The sequence below is a fragment of the Chlamydotis macqueenii genome, chromosome 1 (assembly GCF_036417535.1).
Source record: "Chlamydotis macqueenii isolate bChlMac1 chromosome 1, bChlMac1.mat, whole genome shotgun sequence".
In the NCBI taxonomy this organism is placed as follows: Eukaryota; Metazoa; Chordata; class Aves; order Otidiformes; family Otididae; genus Chlamydotis; species Chlamydotis macqueenii.
Genome location: NC_141556.1, coordinates 96,154,590 through 96,173,424, shown reverse-complemented (window position 1 = coordinate 96,173,424; position 18,835 = coordinate 96,154,590). Strand labels below are relative to the sequence as shown.

Here is an 18,835-nt window from a genome sequence, read left to right as displayed (position 1 = left end):
TCAAACTTACCTGTGCACCTGACATACAGCCCAAACAGAAGGATGCTCTTCCCCACAGAGAATCAAAGTATCTGACTCAGGTTTCTGCTTTGAATCACCTTGTGGTCTCTCAACGAACCTACACATAGCAAACTAGCTTCCTAATTTAGACTGTTAAGCCAGCCTAAAGTGGGGCAGCAGGAATTCCCTCTCACGTGTCCCTCTGGATGGACACACTAACACACTACTGCTAGCCTGCATGAAAATATTCCAGGTGGTCAGCACCTTCAGCCTTTTCAACGGCCTTTTATCCTTATGCGCCCCATAGATCCAGTGGGCAAGGTAAGTCCTTGTGTTCTCCACTTCTAACAAGCACACGCCTCAAACTTTAAACGCACAGCAGCTGTTTGCTACTCTGCTCTCAGCTGTCTTTTATCAAACGGTCCTTTCATTCTGCATGCTTGAAACCACAAAAGCAATGCTGTGTCTTCTAGTCCTTTCAGAGCAGAGCACGCAAAAGCTTGACCCATCTTTAACGCCCTTGATATTGAAACCATAGGTATCTCTTTCACCTGCTTCTCCCAGCTGGCTTGCTTCCAACATATGCTCATACGACCCTCTGAGGATCATAATTCCCAGAATATCTGTACATTCAGCACAGCATAGGCAATGAAAAAAGGCTGTTTGAAAAACCTCTCTCCCTATAGGACTGGCTATTCTTTTAATAACGCAACACACACACACAGGGATGCAGGGAACCAAGCTGCTTGCTCCCGCTGGCTCTGCACTCAGATGAACTGCAAGACAACATGACTCAGCCCCAGACAGCTACCAAGTACAACTCACAGATCGTAGCTCTTGGCAGCGTGTGGAATATGAAGAGGATGACATAACAACAATAAAAACAAAACAATCGAAAAAAAAGAACCAAAGATTTAATAAGTTCAGAAAAAAACCAGTCAGATCCTCTGCTTTATCCACAACCAAACAAGAGATAGTAAAAGAGCGAGCAGTCACTACCACCATAATCTTATGCAAGCTGAGCTCCAAATGAAAAAAGGACAGGGAAAGCTGCCAGAAACAAGTTTTAAACCAACATTTAAAACAACACGGGGAAGAGAAGAATTTACAGAGCCTTCAGTGACGTGAGAGGCTTCCAATCCACTTAAGGCAGGTACCTGCCAATTCATATTTTAAAGCTATAGAGGGATAGTGACCTTTGAGGAAGAAATTATTGATATGATTTTATTGTTGTATGTATGTCCAGAGAAGCAACTCGACACATTTAAAATCAACAGCAAGATACCTGCATCAAAACTACATATAAATGACAATATAAATAAAAGGAACATTGAAATACTCTACAACTTTTTCTACTGTTTTTCCTGACGCATATTTTATTAGAAGCCAAAAATCAGAAAAAAATAGCAAAAAATGAAGAAAAAGGGCTATTTAAAAAACATTTCTGCAGAAGAAACTACAGAAAACGCACGTTGATATTCAGAAAACTGAAATTTAAAAACACTCTTCTAATGCAACTCTCTTCAGAAAACAGCCTCAAACTTTTTGAATGTTGTATTTTTGTTTCCTTGTATGATAATTAATTAGAAGATCAACACTTGCAAACCGTAATTACTCCCTGGAACACCTTCAAAAGAAACTGAAGGCAAATGCCTTGCACTCTATGCAGGTCAGCAGCACTCTTTCCTCTCCGGGAGGTAATACACAAATCTGAGATGAAAACTTGCCCTAAAATAAAAGGTAAGATATTAATCAGTTGTGTTTTAGTTACCATATCCCCACAGAAAGTACTCATCTTAAAATAAACATATACAAAGTGGCATTTTTACCCAGAAAATATTTACACGTTCCCTCACCACCTTCCAGAGCAGCAGTATGAGTCTTTTAGGCCTCATCGCTTCGGGTGGATCTCCAGCCCATTTCCAACATGGGAAATCTCAGCACTCGCTTAGCAACCAGCCTCCCCTCCCTCTGAAAAGAACAAGAAAAGAAACCAGACATACAGAAGGGAAAGAAGTTCCTGTTCTTTGTGGCCACCAAAAAAAAAAAAACAACCAACAAACTCTCAAAAGCATGAAGGGGAGGTGCAAAGGCAGAACACTCAAAAAGGCAAAAAAAACCCAACTATTGATTTTTAACAGTGCTCTAGAGGAGGGAAGGACACGCTGCCACAACCCTGGCCATATGTTCAGGCCCTAAAAACCCTACAGCCAGGGAAAGCTTCAGTGCCCCCCCACGTGCGACCCCTCCCCAGACCCCCACGGGCCTCAAACTCTCCCCTGCGCCCCCAAGCAGGCGGGCGAGCGTGACGAGGCGGGACCGGAAGCTCCACCTCCCTCCCTTCGAGCTCAACCAGTGGTCAGTTCTCCCATCACTCTCAGCCCTGCCAGCCCCCTCTCCTTCCCGCCCCCTCCCCATCCCCGGAGCCTGTTTCCAGCCTCCACCCCGCCCCGTCCCCAGCTCCACGCTCACTTGCTGGCGGCCACGTCAAGCAAACACAGTTTCCGCTTTTGATTGGCTGCTCCCAGGCGGCGGCTCCCGCCTGCGAGAAGCGGGGGCTCGGTTCTTCGGCGTTGCCGCCCGCCCCCGCTCCAGCCCGGACGCGCATGCGCGGGGCTGAGTGTTGTCCTGGGGCGGGGGGGGCGGTGGGCATGTTCCGAGGAGAGGAGCGGCTGCCAGAGCGCAGCGGGGAGGGGGCGGGAGCGGGAACGCCGCCGCCGGGGAGCCAGCCTCACTTTTTAGGAGTGAGGGGAGACCACAGCCTGCCGGGGGCTGCCAGCGGTGCCGCATACGGACCTGTGCGTGTGCATATCTCTCTCTCTGTCTCTCTCTCGCTCGCATGCGTCTGTGGGACTCGCTCTCCGCACACACCCGCGCACAAACCCGCCCAGCGGGCGGGCTGGGCTGTGGTGCGGGCAGGGCGATGCGGGCGGCGGGGCGGTAGCTTCTCCACGCTTCCCTGCGGGGCACCCGGCCGCCCGCCCTCCAGCAACAGGAGCAGCAGCAGCAGCAGCGCCGCGGGGCAGAGTCTTGCGGGGCAGCTGGCGTGTTGAGCGGAGCCGGCGTGGCGATCGCCAACGGCAGCCCAACGGCGCGGCGGTCGGGACGGGGCGCGGGATGCGCTCCGCCTGCCTCCCGCCGCCGTGAATCCCGCCGCCGCCGCCGGAGGGAGGAGAGCCGGGTCCGACGAGACGCTGCGCCCCGCTCCGCTCCGCCGCCGCCCCGGGGCTGAGGACGGGGGAAGCGGCCGTCGTGGGGGTCTGAGGAGCCTACCCCGCACCCCTCCCGCCCCGCACCCCTCCCGCACCCTCCTGGATTTTCCCGGCGGCTCCTCTCGCTCTCGGCACCGAGCCGTTGCGGGGCCGATCCGTACGTATGCGTGCGCCGGGAGCGGGGTCCGTCCCCGCTCGCCCCCCCCCCGGATTTCTGCCTGCCTGCTGCTTTTTCTGCTCCCCTCTTCTCCTTGCCCCCCCTCCCCCGCTGCGGCGCGGCTTCTGCTTTTGTTGTCCGGTGACGGGCATGTGCCCGCTGCCCCTCGGCACGGCGGGGCCGGGGTTGGGGGGAGGGTGGGCCCTCGGGCAGCCGCGGCTGGGCCCACGCCGTTGCCACCGGGTGGGTGAGTTCGTTCCCCCTCCCCGCCTGTCCGTGTTCACCACAAACGCGGGGCCGCTTGCCGCTGGTGTAAACTCGGGGTGGGGGGCGGGTGGGTTTTACGCTGTTCTGTCACGAAAAAAAAAGTTCAACTCGTCCCTAAACATGCCATAGTCTCGCCCTTTCCTGCCCACGGAGGAGGAAGTGTTGCCTCACTGGCTGCGGCGAGTTTTATGACAAGAAGTTGTCGGAGCACCTTGTGAGCCTTGTCTTTCTTCTCTCCTTGCGGCCAGCTGGGCTCCCCCATGGCCAATTCCCTCAACGGCCGGAACCCCCGCAAGGGACGGATCCTGGGCTTCATTGACGCCATCCAGGATGCGGTGGGCCCCCCCAAGCAGGCAGCTGCCGACCGGAGGACTGTGGAGAAGACCTGGAAGCTTATGGACAAAGTGGTGAGTGTCTGCCTTGCCGCCGTCTACGCGCAGGGTGTGGAGAACGGGGCCGCTTAAATGGGTGCTCTTTGGGAAACGGCGTCTTCTGCAGCTCCAACTGCTCTGCTGCCTGTGCCCCGGGAGGTCAGGGGACTTATGTTTTTGGTTATTTAAGCACTCATTTGTCTTTTTTTTAATTTTTTTTTTCCCCATGGCCTCTGGCTATGTTTTTTTTGTTTTATTTTAATCCTGCTTTGTGGAGGGGAAAACAAATGTGTGTGTTTGCCTTAGGCTATTGTTATTTTCAGATCCTTTAAAATGACTCAAACTTGAAGAGCTGTCCTAACGAGAAGCTGCTTAACTTAGACTTGCCATCACGCATTCTGTGTGTTCCGTGTGGGATCGCGTTGTTAGTCTGCAAACAAAACCTCTGAAGTATGAAATTTCAGTTGAGCTAATCGTCCTGTGAGACGTGCTCGTGATGGCAACATAGATACGTTTGTGCTTTTAGGAATGTGCGTGGGGACTGGGGGATGTCACTCTTGTCAGTTTAGTAAACAGATTAGTATGGCATGCCTAACTTTTCAGTCTGTGTTCTGCATTTTGATGATTTTTAAGTACTCTTCATTTTGAAACTAGAAATACACAGTGCTGAAACTCATTTTTCAGGAAGTAAAGAGATAGAGTTGGTTTTTTTAGATCTTGCAGTTCTCTGCTCCCGCCTGAAACATTTTGTTTGGTATGATACAAAATGACAACTGGTGTGATGATGGATTAGCTAGGAGAGTTCCTTAGCAATGATGGGAGCAGTTTGATTATAACACGGATAACTGTTCAGGAGATGCAGGCACTCTGTTTTGCATATGAGATGATACTTGAGAGCTTCCTCTTGAAACTGCTGGGGAGTGAGGGTTACTACCTGTCAGTCCTGGGTCTGTATGGCAGGAGAGTTATGACTTCTTAACTCAGTGATTCTTCACGAGTTACTGTAACCCTTTGCTTTCCTGGTGGTTCTTGTAAAATGTGGATGTTTAACATTTCTTAAAGTTCATAAGTAGTTATACTGATGTGGTGGAGATTATTTCGTGTTATGTGACTTGATAGGTGATAATTTTGAAGTATTTGATTGAGTACTTGTATGCTCTCCTTTCTGATCCTCCAAGAATAGCATCTGTATTTGCACCACAGTTTCTGATGATGATGATAAACTTAAAAAACAGCCTTGATAGAAATAGTTATTATCACAGAGACTCTGTTGGCATTTCCCTGTTAATGATGAGGCTGCTGTAAACAGTGAGCCTCTTGTAATAAGAACTGCAAGTATAGCTACCTGGCAGCAGGGACTCTTCTTCTGTAGAAGGAAGTTTTTTGGTTTGGAAACCAGGAATCGGATTTGTTGTTGCTGAAACCACGTGGGGAATGTATGGCTTAATTTCCCCCTGTGTCAGATTATTTACAAATCTATATGGTAAGGTTGTCCCCTTTTTTATTTGTTTATATATTCACAGTTACCAGAAAAACTTAACCCCACTGCTTGAACTTGTAGATTGCTTTTACTCTGCTAATGTAACTGTGTTTGTCACTATTACAGCAGAGCATCAGAACAGCCAGCAAGGCCTGTTCTCTGGAAGTCACTGGAAAAGCTGGACGTTTGGACGTTGCGCTGTGCTTTCTTTTTCATTTTACTGGATAAACGCCCTCAATTTGGATCTTTAATGTATCCTCTTTAAGCTGCTCTCAGTTAATCAAATTTGATTTCCAAATTATATTAAAGTATACCAGACAGGATGATGTCATAGTGTGAGAATGCTGTAGCTTGCTGCTTGAGTTTTTAGCATTTGGTACTTACAGTGAAAGGATGTGTTTGAGCAAATTTAATATGTTGGCAAACAAATTTAAGTCTCTTAGCCTTATGTGACAGTAGGCACAAGAAGGTCATTTTCTCCTCTGCCTAGATCAAAACTAGGGATTAAAATCAGAAATAGAAACCTACTCGACTGACTGTTGTTTCAAATCCCATTTCTGGAGTGTGTCCTGTGGCTGATTTCTGTGGTGGGTCACTGATCAAATTAATACCTAGTGAAGGCGGTAGGCTCTGCAAAGTCTGTGGGGTGCTACGCACGGTAAGATTGTGGTTTTGAGGCCTGTTTTGCTTGTTGTAATAACAGTCATTATCCTTGTTTATTCTTTAACTATAATAGCTGTGATAACCATCTTTTTGCTGCAGTGAGGGTAGGTGAAGTTTTCTCCCATTTTAAAGATATCAGGGAAAGGGAGAATGGCAACAAAGCAAAGCTATTGTCTTGACCAAAGGATGAAAAAAGAGTAGTCTTAAAAACTAGGGGCAGAGCTTAGTCATTTCTGGTTTACATTTCTTTCTTTCTTAAAATTGCCATTCTATACCTTTCCTTCATTTCTTTCTCTAGTTTCCTCCTTTGGCAGATGAGATCTTCTGTATGGATTATTTGTTTTCAACAATAAGAGATTAGCCAATACTACAAATATTGCTACTCTTTGAGAACTGTACTATGAGAGTGGTTTTATGGTGTATGTGAAAGTTCTGGCTACTTAGATACCGTGCAGACTTCTCTGTGTAGAAATGGTTGTATGTCATGCTTTGGAGTTGTTCAGCTCTCATGGTAACGTTTGGTTTTCATGGGCTCATGCTTCAGCTGTTAGAATAGGCAGAAGGTTGCAGTTCTGCTTAATTGTATTCTCTTTAAACTTCTGTTACCAGTTTGAAAAAATCAGAGGTTTTAAAGAGTTCTTCAGCAGGAGAGAACGTTGGGACAGTGCTCCTGGTTAGAGTCCTGTTTGTAAAAGCTACTGTAAGCAACATACTAGCAGGGAATTGGAAAAAAAAAAAAAATCTTGTAAGTAATCAGTGAATGTGAATTGTTACCTGTCTGTGTATCTTATATCTGCATCTTCCTTTTTATGCTTTATCCTCTGGGATCTGTACTTTTTGAAGTTTACTAGTTTTATTTTTTAATATGAATTTACAATACTAACTGCTTTATTAAACGGGCATCAACTGTTAGCATCAATGTCCAGTTTCCCTGCTGCATTTCTCATGGGTAAGCAGTAGCTTTACCATTGAGAACCAAAAATATTTTGTTTAGTTCCTTTGCAATGCGGAGGATAATATGCCTTTTATGGTTTGGAAGGCTAGCTCTGCTTTCCAGCTAGCACTGTATAAGCAAGTTAAACATATGTCTGTAAACTTCTAGCAAGCAAATTACTGTGCTTAAAACACAATATATGTTTTAGAAAGTTCATGTCCTGTAAATAAAAAAAAATATCGTTAACAAATAACTCTGTCTTCCTTTATACTTAAATGACATGGGATTTTTTTTTTTCTCTGAGATTTCAAATCTAATGATTTTAAAACCTAGAAACTAACTTTGTATTGTTGTTAGAGAATAATGGTTATCTGGAGGACAATTTTGGGAGAGAATACCTGTTATAAAAAATTGGAGTAGTTAAGTTAGTGTACTGCTCGGGCTGTTCAGAGTTGGCAGTACTATTGTGCACACTTGTGAGTTTCAAGCCGATAAAATTGTGATACATTCTGAACAGGATTCTTTAAAACAGGAATATTTCAGCAACTTTCAATCATTTTTCAGTACTGTTATGCACTAGACCTGAAAATAATTATATTTTAGAATCATAGAATGGTTAGGGTTGGAGGGGACCTTTAAAGGCCATCTAGTCCAACCCCCCTGCAAGGAGCAGGGACATCTCAACCAGATCAGGTTGCTCAGAGCCCCCTCCAGCCTGGCCTTGAATGTTTCCAGGGATGGGGCATCCACCACCTCTCTGGGCAACTTGTTCCAGTGTTCCACCACCCTCAGTGTAAAAAACTTTTTCTGATGTCTAGTCTGAATTTACCTTCTTTTATTTTAAAACCGTTACCCTTTGTCCTTTCACAACAGACCCTGTTGAAGAGTTTCTACCCTTCTTTCCTAGAAGCCCCCAGTAGACAGCTTTGAAGTGTATTTTCTACTGTGAATATTAACAATATCGTCTAAACTGCTTGGGCACTTTGTCATGGCCCACCCAGTTGTTTGACTCTGATTATGTAAACGGGGATGGCGTTTTGATTTGCTATTTAATAATTACCTAAGAGTGAATTAGAGTGCGTCTCGAAAGCTCATACTGTTGACTTAGTGAGTAAAAGCTGTATTACCTCTGTAACTTAGAAATGTGATTTTCTTTACATTAACGTTTGTCAGCATCCAAGTTTTTCAACACCGTCTAAGTGAATATGCAGTGCATAGTAGTTGAAACTATGTGTGTGTTGGTTATTCTTTGCAACACTTTATGTAATTGTTACATCAATGTGCCACCTTCCAAGTCAATGAAATGTCACTGTTCCACAAAGGATCTACAAAACACAATCAATCGTAACCATGATATTCTTCAGTGTATTACCTGGTCAAAGTTGATAGGAGGTTCTACATCCTGGAAAAAGAATAAAAATTTAAACTGAGAATAGAAGCTTCTCTTTTTCAAATTGGAAGAAAGTATAAATGGCTCTCCAAGTCAGCTGTCCTTGTGTGTATGTAGCATTAGCATAGTTATTGCTCATTCTTCCAGTATGGAAACATATGGCACAGTTGTGGTGTTGTAGCTATTGAACCAGCACTCACTGTATTCTCAGCTGAAAAGATCAGTTATCGGTCACGTCTACTTACGTTTTGATGTGAAGACTTCTTTCCGAAAAAAAACCCCATCTTTCTGTGGAAAATAAAATGCATTCCAGTTAAGGTAATTTCTGGTGGGAAGAAATGTATGATGAAGAAGCATAATGTTCAGATTTCATTCATTTTCTTGATTAGTCCCTCCCTGGTGAAGTTCTTCAGAATTGATTGTTGGTAGTGTTGTGTGTTGTGGTTTTCTGGAGAATTGTTACGGTATATTACTGCAGAGCTACCATTATGCTGTCTGTGGTGTGTCAGTGTTTTTTTGTTTTTTTTTTTTAATACTTTGACTTTTTTGTTACGCGTGGCAGAAGATACTCTTTCCGTAGACAGTTTTGAAGTGTGCGAGCGCTGATGCTCTGATTGTTCTAGTCCACTCACTGCAGCTGAAAGCAGTGTTTAGCGGATGTCATACTCATTAGACACTCTGTTTTAGCTGTGTTACCTTCCTCGTATTGTCTTTCACTAGCGTTAGGTGTTTAAACAGATTCTGTTAGGGCTGCTACACTTTGCTGAACAAAGCTCTTTTCTCAAGTGAGTCCAGGTTTTTCAACTTTGCTTTAAAAAGTGAATAGAAGATACAGTTTTCTGTAAGAAATTAATTGTCTAAATACAATAGACATCCATTACTCGGATCTCTGAAGAAGCTATGAAACAATACCTTACAATCTTAGTCAAATATGTTAAAAAATGTTATGAGTAGTGGTATTTATTTGAAGGGGGAGGGAGGAGAGAAGGGACAGGGGGTTGAATGTTTTAGTAGGCACTAGAGTAAGCTTGTCAGGAGGTTCACGAGTTAACTGTTTCAAAATCTGTTTCTGGTAGATTAGAGTAATGGTTAGTTCTTCACAATCAGAATTGCATTCTGTTGTTCTGTGATTCTCAAGTACTTGGATTTACCCTAAGTGAGGTAGTGAAAGGAGCTTAGTTTTGTCTCACTTTACCTCGGTGAGAGAGACATTTCTTGCTGACTGACTGCTTTTCATTTTTTAAACTGAATGCTTGCTAAATATATACATGCTTACTTCCAGTCATAACAATGCACAAATCACACAGTGATGTGATTCACGTCCGCTCCTGAAGTGTTGGTGAGGACTGTTTTGTAAAGTGTAATATGGAGGTCTTTGTTTTTGATTGGTGGTGTGGTGGCTTTTGTTTGTTTGTTTTGAGTTCCGTTTTCTTTTGAAGAAAGGTATTTGTGCCACTTCTGGTGCATTGGTAAATCTTTTGCGTCAGCAGATGTCATTTCTTACAGCTTACTTTTAATTGTGAACTGCTGTGGTACGTGTCAGGACATCCTGACTCTGGAAAACATATGGTTTACCAGCCATCTCTTTACAAACATACTTCCTCTGGACTGAAGCCTTGTGTGCTCTGTAAAATGAAGAAAGCCTTGTACTACTTCACTGGATCATTGACTTGAACTAAATGTTAGCATTTTTTCAGTGAGGATGCGTAAGACTGCTTGAGTTATACTGTAGAAGAATTTTTGTATGACTTCGTTAAAGGCTTGTTCTGGAGTTGAAGGTTCTAGTAATGTGCTGTGTTTATCTCTGTAAATGCAGCAGAAGGTGAAGCCTTGTAAACCATGGTGACCACAGGATCCTGTTTTGATGTATGTATGACTGTTTGTAATGATACTGGACTGAAGAAGACTTTCTACAACATCTGAAAGAGAAACTAATTCTTCTTTATAACTGGATGTTCTTTTTCTGTACTTGAATGGACCAACTGTTGAAAACACCCCAAGCAGCATAAGCAATTTGCTTTTTCCTGTTGTTTTTATATTTTTAATGGTATTTATAATACATATGAAGCCACTTCTGTTCTGCTTGTTGGCACATCTGATCGAAAAGATAGACTTCAGAAAGAGAATTAATTCTTTGTTCATGAGATTCATGAGATTTAAGTTAAGATAAATAAGCAGTTCAAAATGACTGCAGTCTTCTCTGCTTGTGGTCTGCTCTCATTGCTGACTTTTTTCCACTGAATAAGTATTTTCCTATTTTCAACTGTTTTTTTTTTTTGTTTTGTTTTGGTGTTTTGTGGGGGTTTTTTTTTTGTGTGCTTTTGCTCCAGAGAGTTCTAATGTCTAATCAGTGATATTGGTTTGTCATCTGTAGTTGGCTTTGGTAAGAATGTCAGTCTTGTTTCACATTTTCACTAGATCAGAAATCACAGAGAGCAAAAGCTCAGATAATAAATGTATACATTTTTTTTTCTTGAAGGTTTTTACCTCTCTCTTTGGATTCCAGTTCTTCTAACTCTTCTACAAAGAGAAATTCACATATGTCTCTGCATGGATGATTTTCGGATCTGTCTACACATGTGAAATTCCTTGCTCATGTTTCTGAAATCTCCTTAATTCTATCTGTCAGCTTAACTTCAGCACAAGTAGAAGAAAATGTTTAATCTTGTTTTTAAGTCTCTCTTAGTTCCTTTTGTGGTCTTCTGGGGTGACACCATCATCCTGCCTTTGCTCAGGCAGCTCCTCTCCTTGAAACTACTCTTTTCAAAGTTCTGTCTGAATCTTTCAGATCAATGCATTCACCTGAATCTCTCGTCCAGGCATTGCTAATTTATATATTGTTAAGCTCAGCTTTGCTTTTCTGACATTGAAAAAATGCTATCATATCCAACCTTTATTCTTTGCTGCAGGCATCTCCTAACCCATGAGTTGAACTGTGTTGTCCTTTTTCTTTATATTGATAACCAGCTTTTTATCACATGAAATATAAGCAAGTTCTTTTCGGTTTCAGCGTCTCTTGCTGTCCCACTTTTGCAGTTACGGATTGCAGTTCCAGGCTTCATCACCTGATGAAAAGATGACCAAAGATCTTTATGCATTACTTCTTGTTTGTTTGTTTCCGGCTTGTTCCTCAACTTAAGGGGAATTCCTTTATGAGCGACTAAATTATTGTAGAGCTTGCCTTGAAACTTAGCTATTTATATCTAGAAATACTTAACTTCTAGTTCCCTGAACCTCTCTTCAGCTTGTTGAACAGTGTTGTGCTTCTGTATTCCTATTTGCCTGCATCCATCTGCTGTCTTTTTGTTTCCTACTGAGATTGTAAGTTTCTCTGTGGCTTCTCTGTGGTTTCTCTGTGACTGTTCTACAACACAGCAGAAGGGTTCCTGATCTGTTACTTGGTCTGGTAAGTGGAAGAATAATAGAAATTACTAAAGTAAGAGTGGATCAGTGAAATGATGGGAAATATTGCAAATGCCATGTATTAAATACTGTTTTTTGAATAGTGCTGACATTTCTAGGGTAGCTATGAGTTGGCACTGTTCTAATGGTGCTAGACGACTTTTTAAAAAACTTGTTAGTGCTTGACTTTTGTCCACTCATCTGTATATCTGCTTCTCTAACTATGACCTCAGTTACCTGAATCTAATTGCTTTGTGTGTTTTTGTGTGTGTGTTTCAAAGAGAAAAGGCAATTGTGTGTTTGCTTTGCTGTTTGTGCTGCATAAAGGTCTGTTAGTGGCAGCAGTCTGAAGGCAGTGAATTTCTTAATGGTGTAGATCTAGAAATTGAAGGAGAGGTCAGCAATAGTGATATAGCTTTGAATTTAGAGAGGTGAATGCTGTAGGATGCAAGTTCCCTCCCCCTTGGAAATGCTCAAGACTGCATTTTTTTTTTAAGTTGATACATCAGTAGTGATGGGATTCTGCTTTCAGCAGTATTAAGACATTTTTACAGCCTCGTTAATGAGCTCAAAAGAATGTCAAAGTCAGTAATATGTGATGGGGCGATCTCCAAATTATATCTATAAAAACTTTTAGACCACATGGACTTAATTTTTTTCTAAGTATTTGCCTATGTGCAACTGCACTCACACATCTAGAGTATGTGTCTCTGCATTTTTTTAGCTGGGTGTGATTGGCTCAGTGCAATAGCACTCAAAAACTACCTGTTAGTTTTCAATCCTTTTTGCTTTCCAATACATAATGTTACAGAACGAACTACTGGAGAATTTTGGGAGGCAGGAGATAATTACTTTAACCTTGTATATGTTCAGGAAACACAACCAGTACCACCTTCTTCCAGAAACATTTCCAGTGGGGACTAGACTCAAATAAAGGTGTCCAATTAATCTGAAGCTTATTCTTTTAAGTAATATATATTAATCAATTAATTTTTTTTGTGCAATTTAAGAATATGATAATTCCAAGTCCATTAAGATGTTATCTTCTATTACAGCTGTAAACTGGAAAGCATTGAGTTTGTAATGTTTTGTTTCCTGGTTTATGATATCTGTTTATGGGTGACTTTATTTCCTATCTGTCGTAGCTGATAGCTTTTGAACCACTGGCATTGTGGTTCAATTTTCTTGTGTAGACCTCTCAAACTTTAAATTCCTATAGGTTCTAAGAGGTTACATTGTTGGATAGAAAAAAGAGAGACCCAGCAAGATGACAAGGTAATTTAAAAGGTCAGTTCTTAGTAGACATGTAAACATCTATCAGGAAGTTCACCTGTAGCAAACAGATCTGCATGAAACTACTGCTGTTGGCAGTTTTGATAATATGCTCTTTAGTATATAGTAGGCAGGCAAAGATATTCGTACTTTAAAAGCAAATCCCTAAACTATTTAAGTAAGGTTTTTTGCTTTTTTTGTAGATGTGACAGGATTAAGTTAAACTTCACATCCTTTGACATTAGACACTATGTTGGAATTTCACAGAATATAAATGAAGTAGGATTTAATTCTTTGTGCCTGGAGGTTAGAGAAGTGTGCTTACACCTGTTAATTTTAAGATGTCAGATCAGGTTTTGCCCCAACATATTTATTGTTTTTTACATTCTCTTGTTTTTACTTATAGGTAAGATTGTGCCAAAACCCGAAGCTTCAACTCAAAAACAGCCCACCTTACATACTTGACATTTTACCTGACACTTATCAACATTTGCGACTTATCCTAAGCAAATATGATGACAACCAGAAACTTGCACAACTCAGTGAGAATGAGTATTTTAAGATCTACATTGACAGTCTCATGAAAAAATCAAAACGGGCTATAAGACTCTTCAAAGAAGGAAAGGAAAGAATGTATGAGGAGCAGTCACAGGACAGGTAAGTGAAATATTTAAAAATGAAGTAGATTGTCTGGCCTGTCTGCATTCTTAACACTGTTTACAGCCATTGTGTTTTGACATTTTTAATTATTTAAAGAGCAGAAATATTTATTGTTTGGATTCATTGAACCTGCAGGTCAATCAGTAATTTGCTGGATTTGTTGCACTGTATGCTCTTATCTGTCACTTTTTGACCTTTAAAACCAAGTGCATTTCCTTCATAAAACATTCATTTCATTATAATTACTTGTGCACAGGGCCTTACAATATGTAGTTTTTCCTCTGGTAGAGGGTGAGCGACTGTTACTTCAATTGAGCTTGATCTCCCTACCCCAGTTCTTAAAACTATGGGAGCCATGATGGATATTGACTTAAAGCTTTCACAAGTGATGAAATGGAGCAAAACAATATTCACATTTTTGAGATATTGTGTGATCTTGGCATAAGGTGATGATAGTGTTAGCTGGGTGCTGAGAAGCCTTTTGAGGAACCTAAAGGATTCCCGATTTGCAGTGGTTCAGTTTTAGCAACAGATGATGTCCACTTTATGTGTACTCTTGGTGGCGAGTGAAGAGGTTTTTAATATTTAATTTTATTACCTAATATTTTTAAAATAATGTTTCGAGAACCTCTGTGCAAAATCCACAGTTTTGTTTTGGGAAGGGATAGAGTAGTGTTGTGGCACTTAAAATCTGCTGTGTGTGGTATATCTTTAAATCTATTCAGATAAAAGATACGCTGCTTTCAGAGTCTCCCGTTTTTAAGGAGATAGTGGGGAATGTGAAATGGAGAGGAAGTGAATGAAAGATTGAATCGCTGCCATTCTGTCTGCACCTGAGCTCAGAGACAGGATTGCAGTATAGTTGTACAGATGGTGGTAGAAGCAGTGAAATGTCTACAGTCTTGTAAATGTCACTGCTGTTATGTATGATTTATTCATAAGTTCCTTCCAGATCTTTAGGAATGATTATGGCTATTCAGTATACTGTGATAGTCTCCTGTATTGGATAGGGGATCTGAAACTTGCTTAACGTCTAAGAAATTTTTTTTAAAAGTGTGGAAAGACTGTCCAGTTGTGAATATACTTGAAGCAATTTGCCTGAGATGAGTAAAATACAGTGTTTGAACTATTTTAGTGATGAGTAAAGATCTCGATGAATGGTTTTTGTGTTTGAATTCCTAAGTATGTAAAGGAATGTTTTCACTGTAGATGCATTCTTACCAGAACCCTTGGAAGAATTGTTCAGCACTGAGCTGATGGGTTCATTTTTTTTAGTATCCTATTTGTTGTATGTACAGAAGTCATTGTGTTGCAGAGGAAATAAGAACTTTTTATGGTAAGGGAAAATTGACATAAATGGCTCCATTATGTAAACAGGTTTTATTTTGACTTCCCTGTGTTGTATGAAACCCAGATTTACTTATGGTTTTGCTTACTGTTCACAATAAATTAAAGCCAGTTTCAGTGTCACTCTTTCAAAAAGTCTGCTATATGCTCTGTTCAGTGGTTCAAACAGTGTCTTAGTAACTGTATCTAGTTGCTAGAGTTGCTTTCTTCTTTCCAATTACCCACTTCATTTCCTGCATAAGGGTAATGGTGGTGACATAAGGATGTCTTTTGTGAAGCAAACAATTTTTAAAGAAGGTGTAGTTAGCATAGTTACTGTCATTTATTTGGGCTGTTCTTGGGAGATGACTGGAGAGGAGGGATTTTAAAACTAAACACAGTAATGAAGTGCACTGAATCGCAATAACTACTTCAGGCTCTCTAAATTTGTGTTTCTGAAGCTGACAACGTATTGCTGTATTGTTTTGCCTGACTGATGAAGTTTGAAAGAAAGGAGTAAAATATAAATGTTTCTCCTGCGCTAAAGTTGCTAGTTGTGTTTCCCATACAAACTGCTTTCTGACTATGTGTCAGAATGCTTAAAGAAAAACCAAAAGTTATAAGCATTGATTGTTTCAGCAGTTCATGCCTTGTGCTGTTATCAGTTAAAGTCTACATCTTTGTGCCTTCATTGCACCCTCTTTCATCTGCTAGTGATGTTTTATCTGTATGCGTGTCCTACTTTAAAGTTGAATTAAGATATACTTGTTTGCTGAGCCTAGGTACCTGCTTGTTCTGCAGTGCATCAACATAATTATTTATGTTAAATTTTGTCAAGTTAGTAAAAGGAGTCATTAATGTTTTTAGCTTTTTTGCTTCCAAGTATGCCTATATTAACCTAAGTACATTATTTGTTAAACTTGGAATGCAAAAGTAGGAGTGGTCATTTAAATAAGTGTTTTTGAAGATGTCCCTAAAATGACTGTCAAATGGAAGTATAGTCAATTTTAAAAAAAGGCAAGCCAAAAGCCTCTCACGTTGACAGCTGGCCAGTTTCTATATTTTTCAATCTTATATTTCTGTTTTGTTTTCTGTTAGTGTCTCTGTGGTTTCTGGTCATTGTGAAAAAGAGAAACTGGCTGCATTTGGAAGCATTCTGTGTGTGTGTGTGTGTATATATTATATATATATATATTTGCTTGGTATACTTTTAACCTGTTAGGGTTATTGAATAACCTTTTTAACTTCTATAGTGATGGCATGTTTAGGAACCAATGCCAATATACATACCATTGTATCTGCCTGATGACGCCAAAATTACTCTGTTGTGAATAATTTGTCATGAATTTTAGTTCTTAAACATCCTGTAGGTGAAACAAGATAGTGTGTCAGTCAGATTATGTACAGATGGCTAAAACAAAAGCTTACACTGTTGATGGTGTTGCCTGTCTATGCTGTGTTCTATGCCGAACACATGGATAGCTGTTTAAGAGTAGTTGGTGCTGTCATTCTGTACTCTGTAGGATGAATCTTGCTAAACAAAGAAAGTATGGCTTACAGCCTTTTTTATTGTGTATGAATTGCATCTACTTTCTGGGTGTGATGTCTAGTATAAAATTATGTCTTCTCATAGTCCTCTTGCTTAATGAAGGAAGATGATATTCCATAAATTCTGTAAACTGTACTAGATATAGACTGCACAGAAGTTTTTCTATGTATGAAGTAATTCAAAGATATTTTTGTCATAGATTTTACTTTTTAAAGATTATTAACACTGGCTTATTAAAATTACTGATTTAGGTACATCTGCTCTTAAAAGGCTTTCTGTGTCTTTGAGGTTCTTGGATTTTGGGTTGGGTGTCCCTCCTCTTTGTTTTTTATTGGAAAGTACACTTAAGCTGGAAGGCATCATTTCTGTGAAGTCCAAACTTCCTTTTGTTTTGCTGCATTCCAGAATTATGCATCCAGGAAAAAATCAAAACTTTGTAGGCTGGCAGTTTTTTTTCAGACAAATGTGTTAGCCAGGTGTAGAAATCAAGCATGTAAGTTACAATAATAAGACTAGAGGAGGAATAAAGTGGCAATGGGAAGAATACATTTGAATTAATTCAGGATACTGGATGTGGTCTGCAGAGCTAACACAACCATTTCTTAGTAATGGAGACAAATGTGAGCTTTCCTGTGCTTACCTGTAAATCATGTCCTTGGAAGAATGTCTTGAGATGGACCTTATTCATTGGCTGTTTCAATATTGCATGCCTTCTGCTATATGCCCTTTCTATGAGGAGAAGAGGAAAAATATAAAACCAAGATGTATTCTTATTTTTAATAGTCTCTTAAGTGCTGCTTTGTTAAGCCAAAATTAGTTGTCTGCTTGTTTGTAAGTGGCATTGCAGAAATGGAAGACAAAGATAGATGAAAGATGGATATTTCTTAAGTAGTGAGCAATACAGATGAAGATGGCAAGAGAATAAGAGATGAGGTGCTTTTGGAGTCAATGTAGAAAGAGGTGTGCATGTAGGGAAAGTCAGAGTTAAGGAAGTCCTTCAAGGTGATCACAAAACCACTCCTGTTCCTATACAGGTCTTGCTGAATTCTCTTGCTCATCTGGCCATTTGGTGTCTTGATTCAAATTGCATGCTTTTAGATTTTATGGCTTGATTAAGTGTTCTGTTAGTGCAGAATCCTTATATTCTTTAAGTCTTTTAGGGAGGTCTTATACCTATTGTTCATGTGATAGATCTTGGTACTGTTCCTGTTGGTTAGTGGGTTTATAAAGTATTCATTTATCTTCCTTAAGTCTATGTTGACAACTGAGATCAATTAAGGTTCTTGAATCAAGTCGCTGAACTAGAACATCAAAGTACACAGCATTCTCAGTAGAGACCTTTCTTCTGCTGAAATTCCTAGCTCTTTTCCTCCTTGTTCTGAAAGTACAGACTTGGTAAGAATTTGGAACGGTGAGCATCAGGATGGACTTCAATTATGTGAGCTGCAGTGCCGTAACAGGCATTTGTGTATTTCTGTCCTGTGGTAAGTGAGAGGTAGCTTACCCTACTTCTTTGAGTTACCTCATCTTGTACCGCAAGCTTGCTATTTTGTTTACAGGAAGTTAGGAAGTTTATAACTTAGCTAGCCTTGTAACTTGTTTGTGTCTCCAGACAGAGGAGACTTTGTTGATTGAGAGAAGGATCAGGAGGAGTACATTTTTAATTCAGGATGATTTTATTTGGACAAGTTAAGATTGTTTTGGCTGATGGTTTTCTTGTTTGATAGGTAAAATGTACAGATTCAGAAAAGGATGATAATGGCTCTTTTTATAGAGCCAGTTTTGGTTATTGATTAACATCACGTAGATAACTCGATAACTGTCAGATAATAAGGATGGCAACCTTCACCAAACTTGATTGGATTTGAAGCTGTGATCTTGTGGTGAAAGCTAGTGGCCCCCTCATCCCACTTTCCAAGCATATTATGTAGTTTTTAGTCTTCAGTATATTCTGAGCTGAATGGTTAGACTATACATACCATCAGTCTGTTGTCTGACATGAGCTGTAAACCGCTATACTTAAGCTATGTCAACGTGTTTTAGAGATCAAATATATTGACTGTTTTATTCCAGTCTTATTGAAGTTGAGGCAAAAGGATCTAGTGTTTGCCCTTTCCTCTCTTACCTTTATTTTTAGATGATTTCTTCACTA

At 40.7% G+C, this 18,835-nt stretch overlaps 1 protein-coding gene across 4 annotated transcripts in view; it reads left to right on the top strand.

Moving 5' to 3' along the window:
* The first annotated feature begins 2,651 nt into the window (after positions 1–2,651).
* Positions 2,652–18,835, top strand: part of CBLB (Cbl proto-oncogene B) — a 134,494-nt gene continuing 118,310 nt past the window's right edge. For 2 of the 4 annotated variants that reach the window (XM_086762473.1, XM_086762464.1), the window contains exons 1-3: positions 2,717–2,798; positions 3,885–4,043; positions 13,555–13,805. In XM_086762473.1, the coding sequence (XP_086618599.1) occupies positions 3,897–4,043; positions 13,555–13,805 (398 nt within the window). In that variant the 5' untranslated portion in view covers positions 2,717–2,798; positions 3,885–3,896. Of the gene's footprint in view, positions 2,799–3,302; positions 3,370–3,884; positions 4,044–13,554; positions 13,806–18,835 lie in introns of those variants that run through there. The other 2 variants (XM_086762446.1, XM_086762456.1) reach the window with 2 other exon arrangements.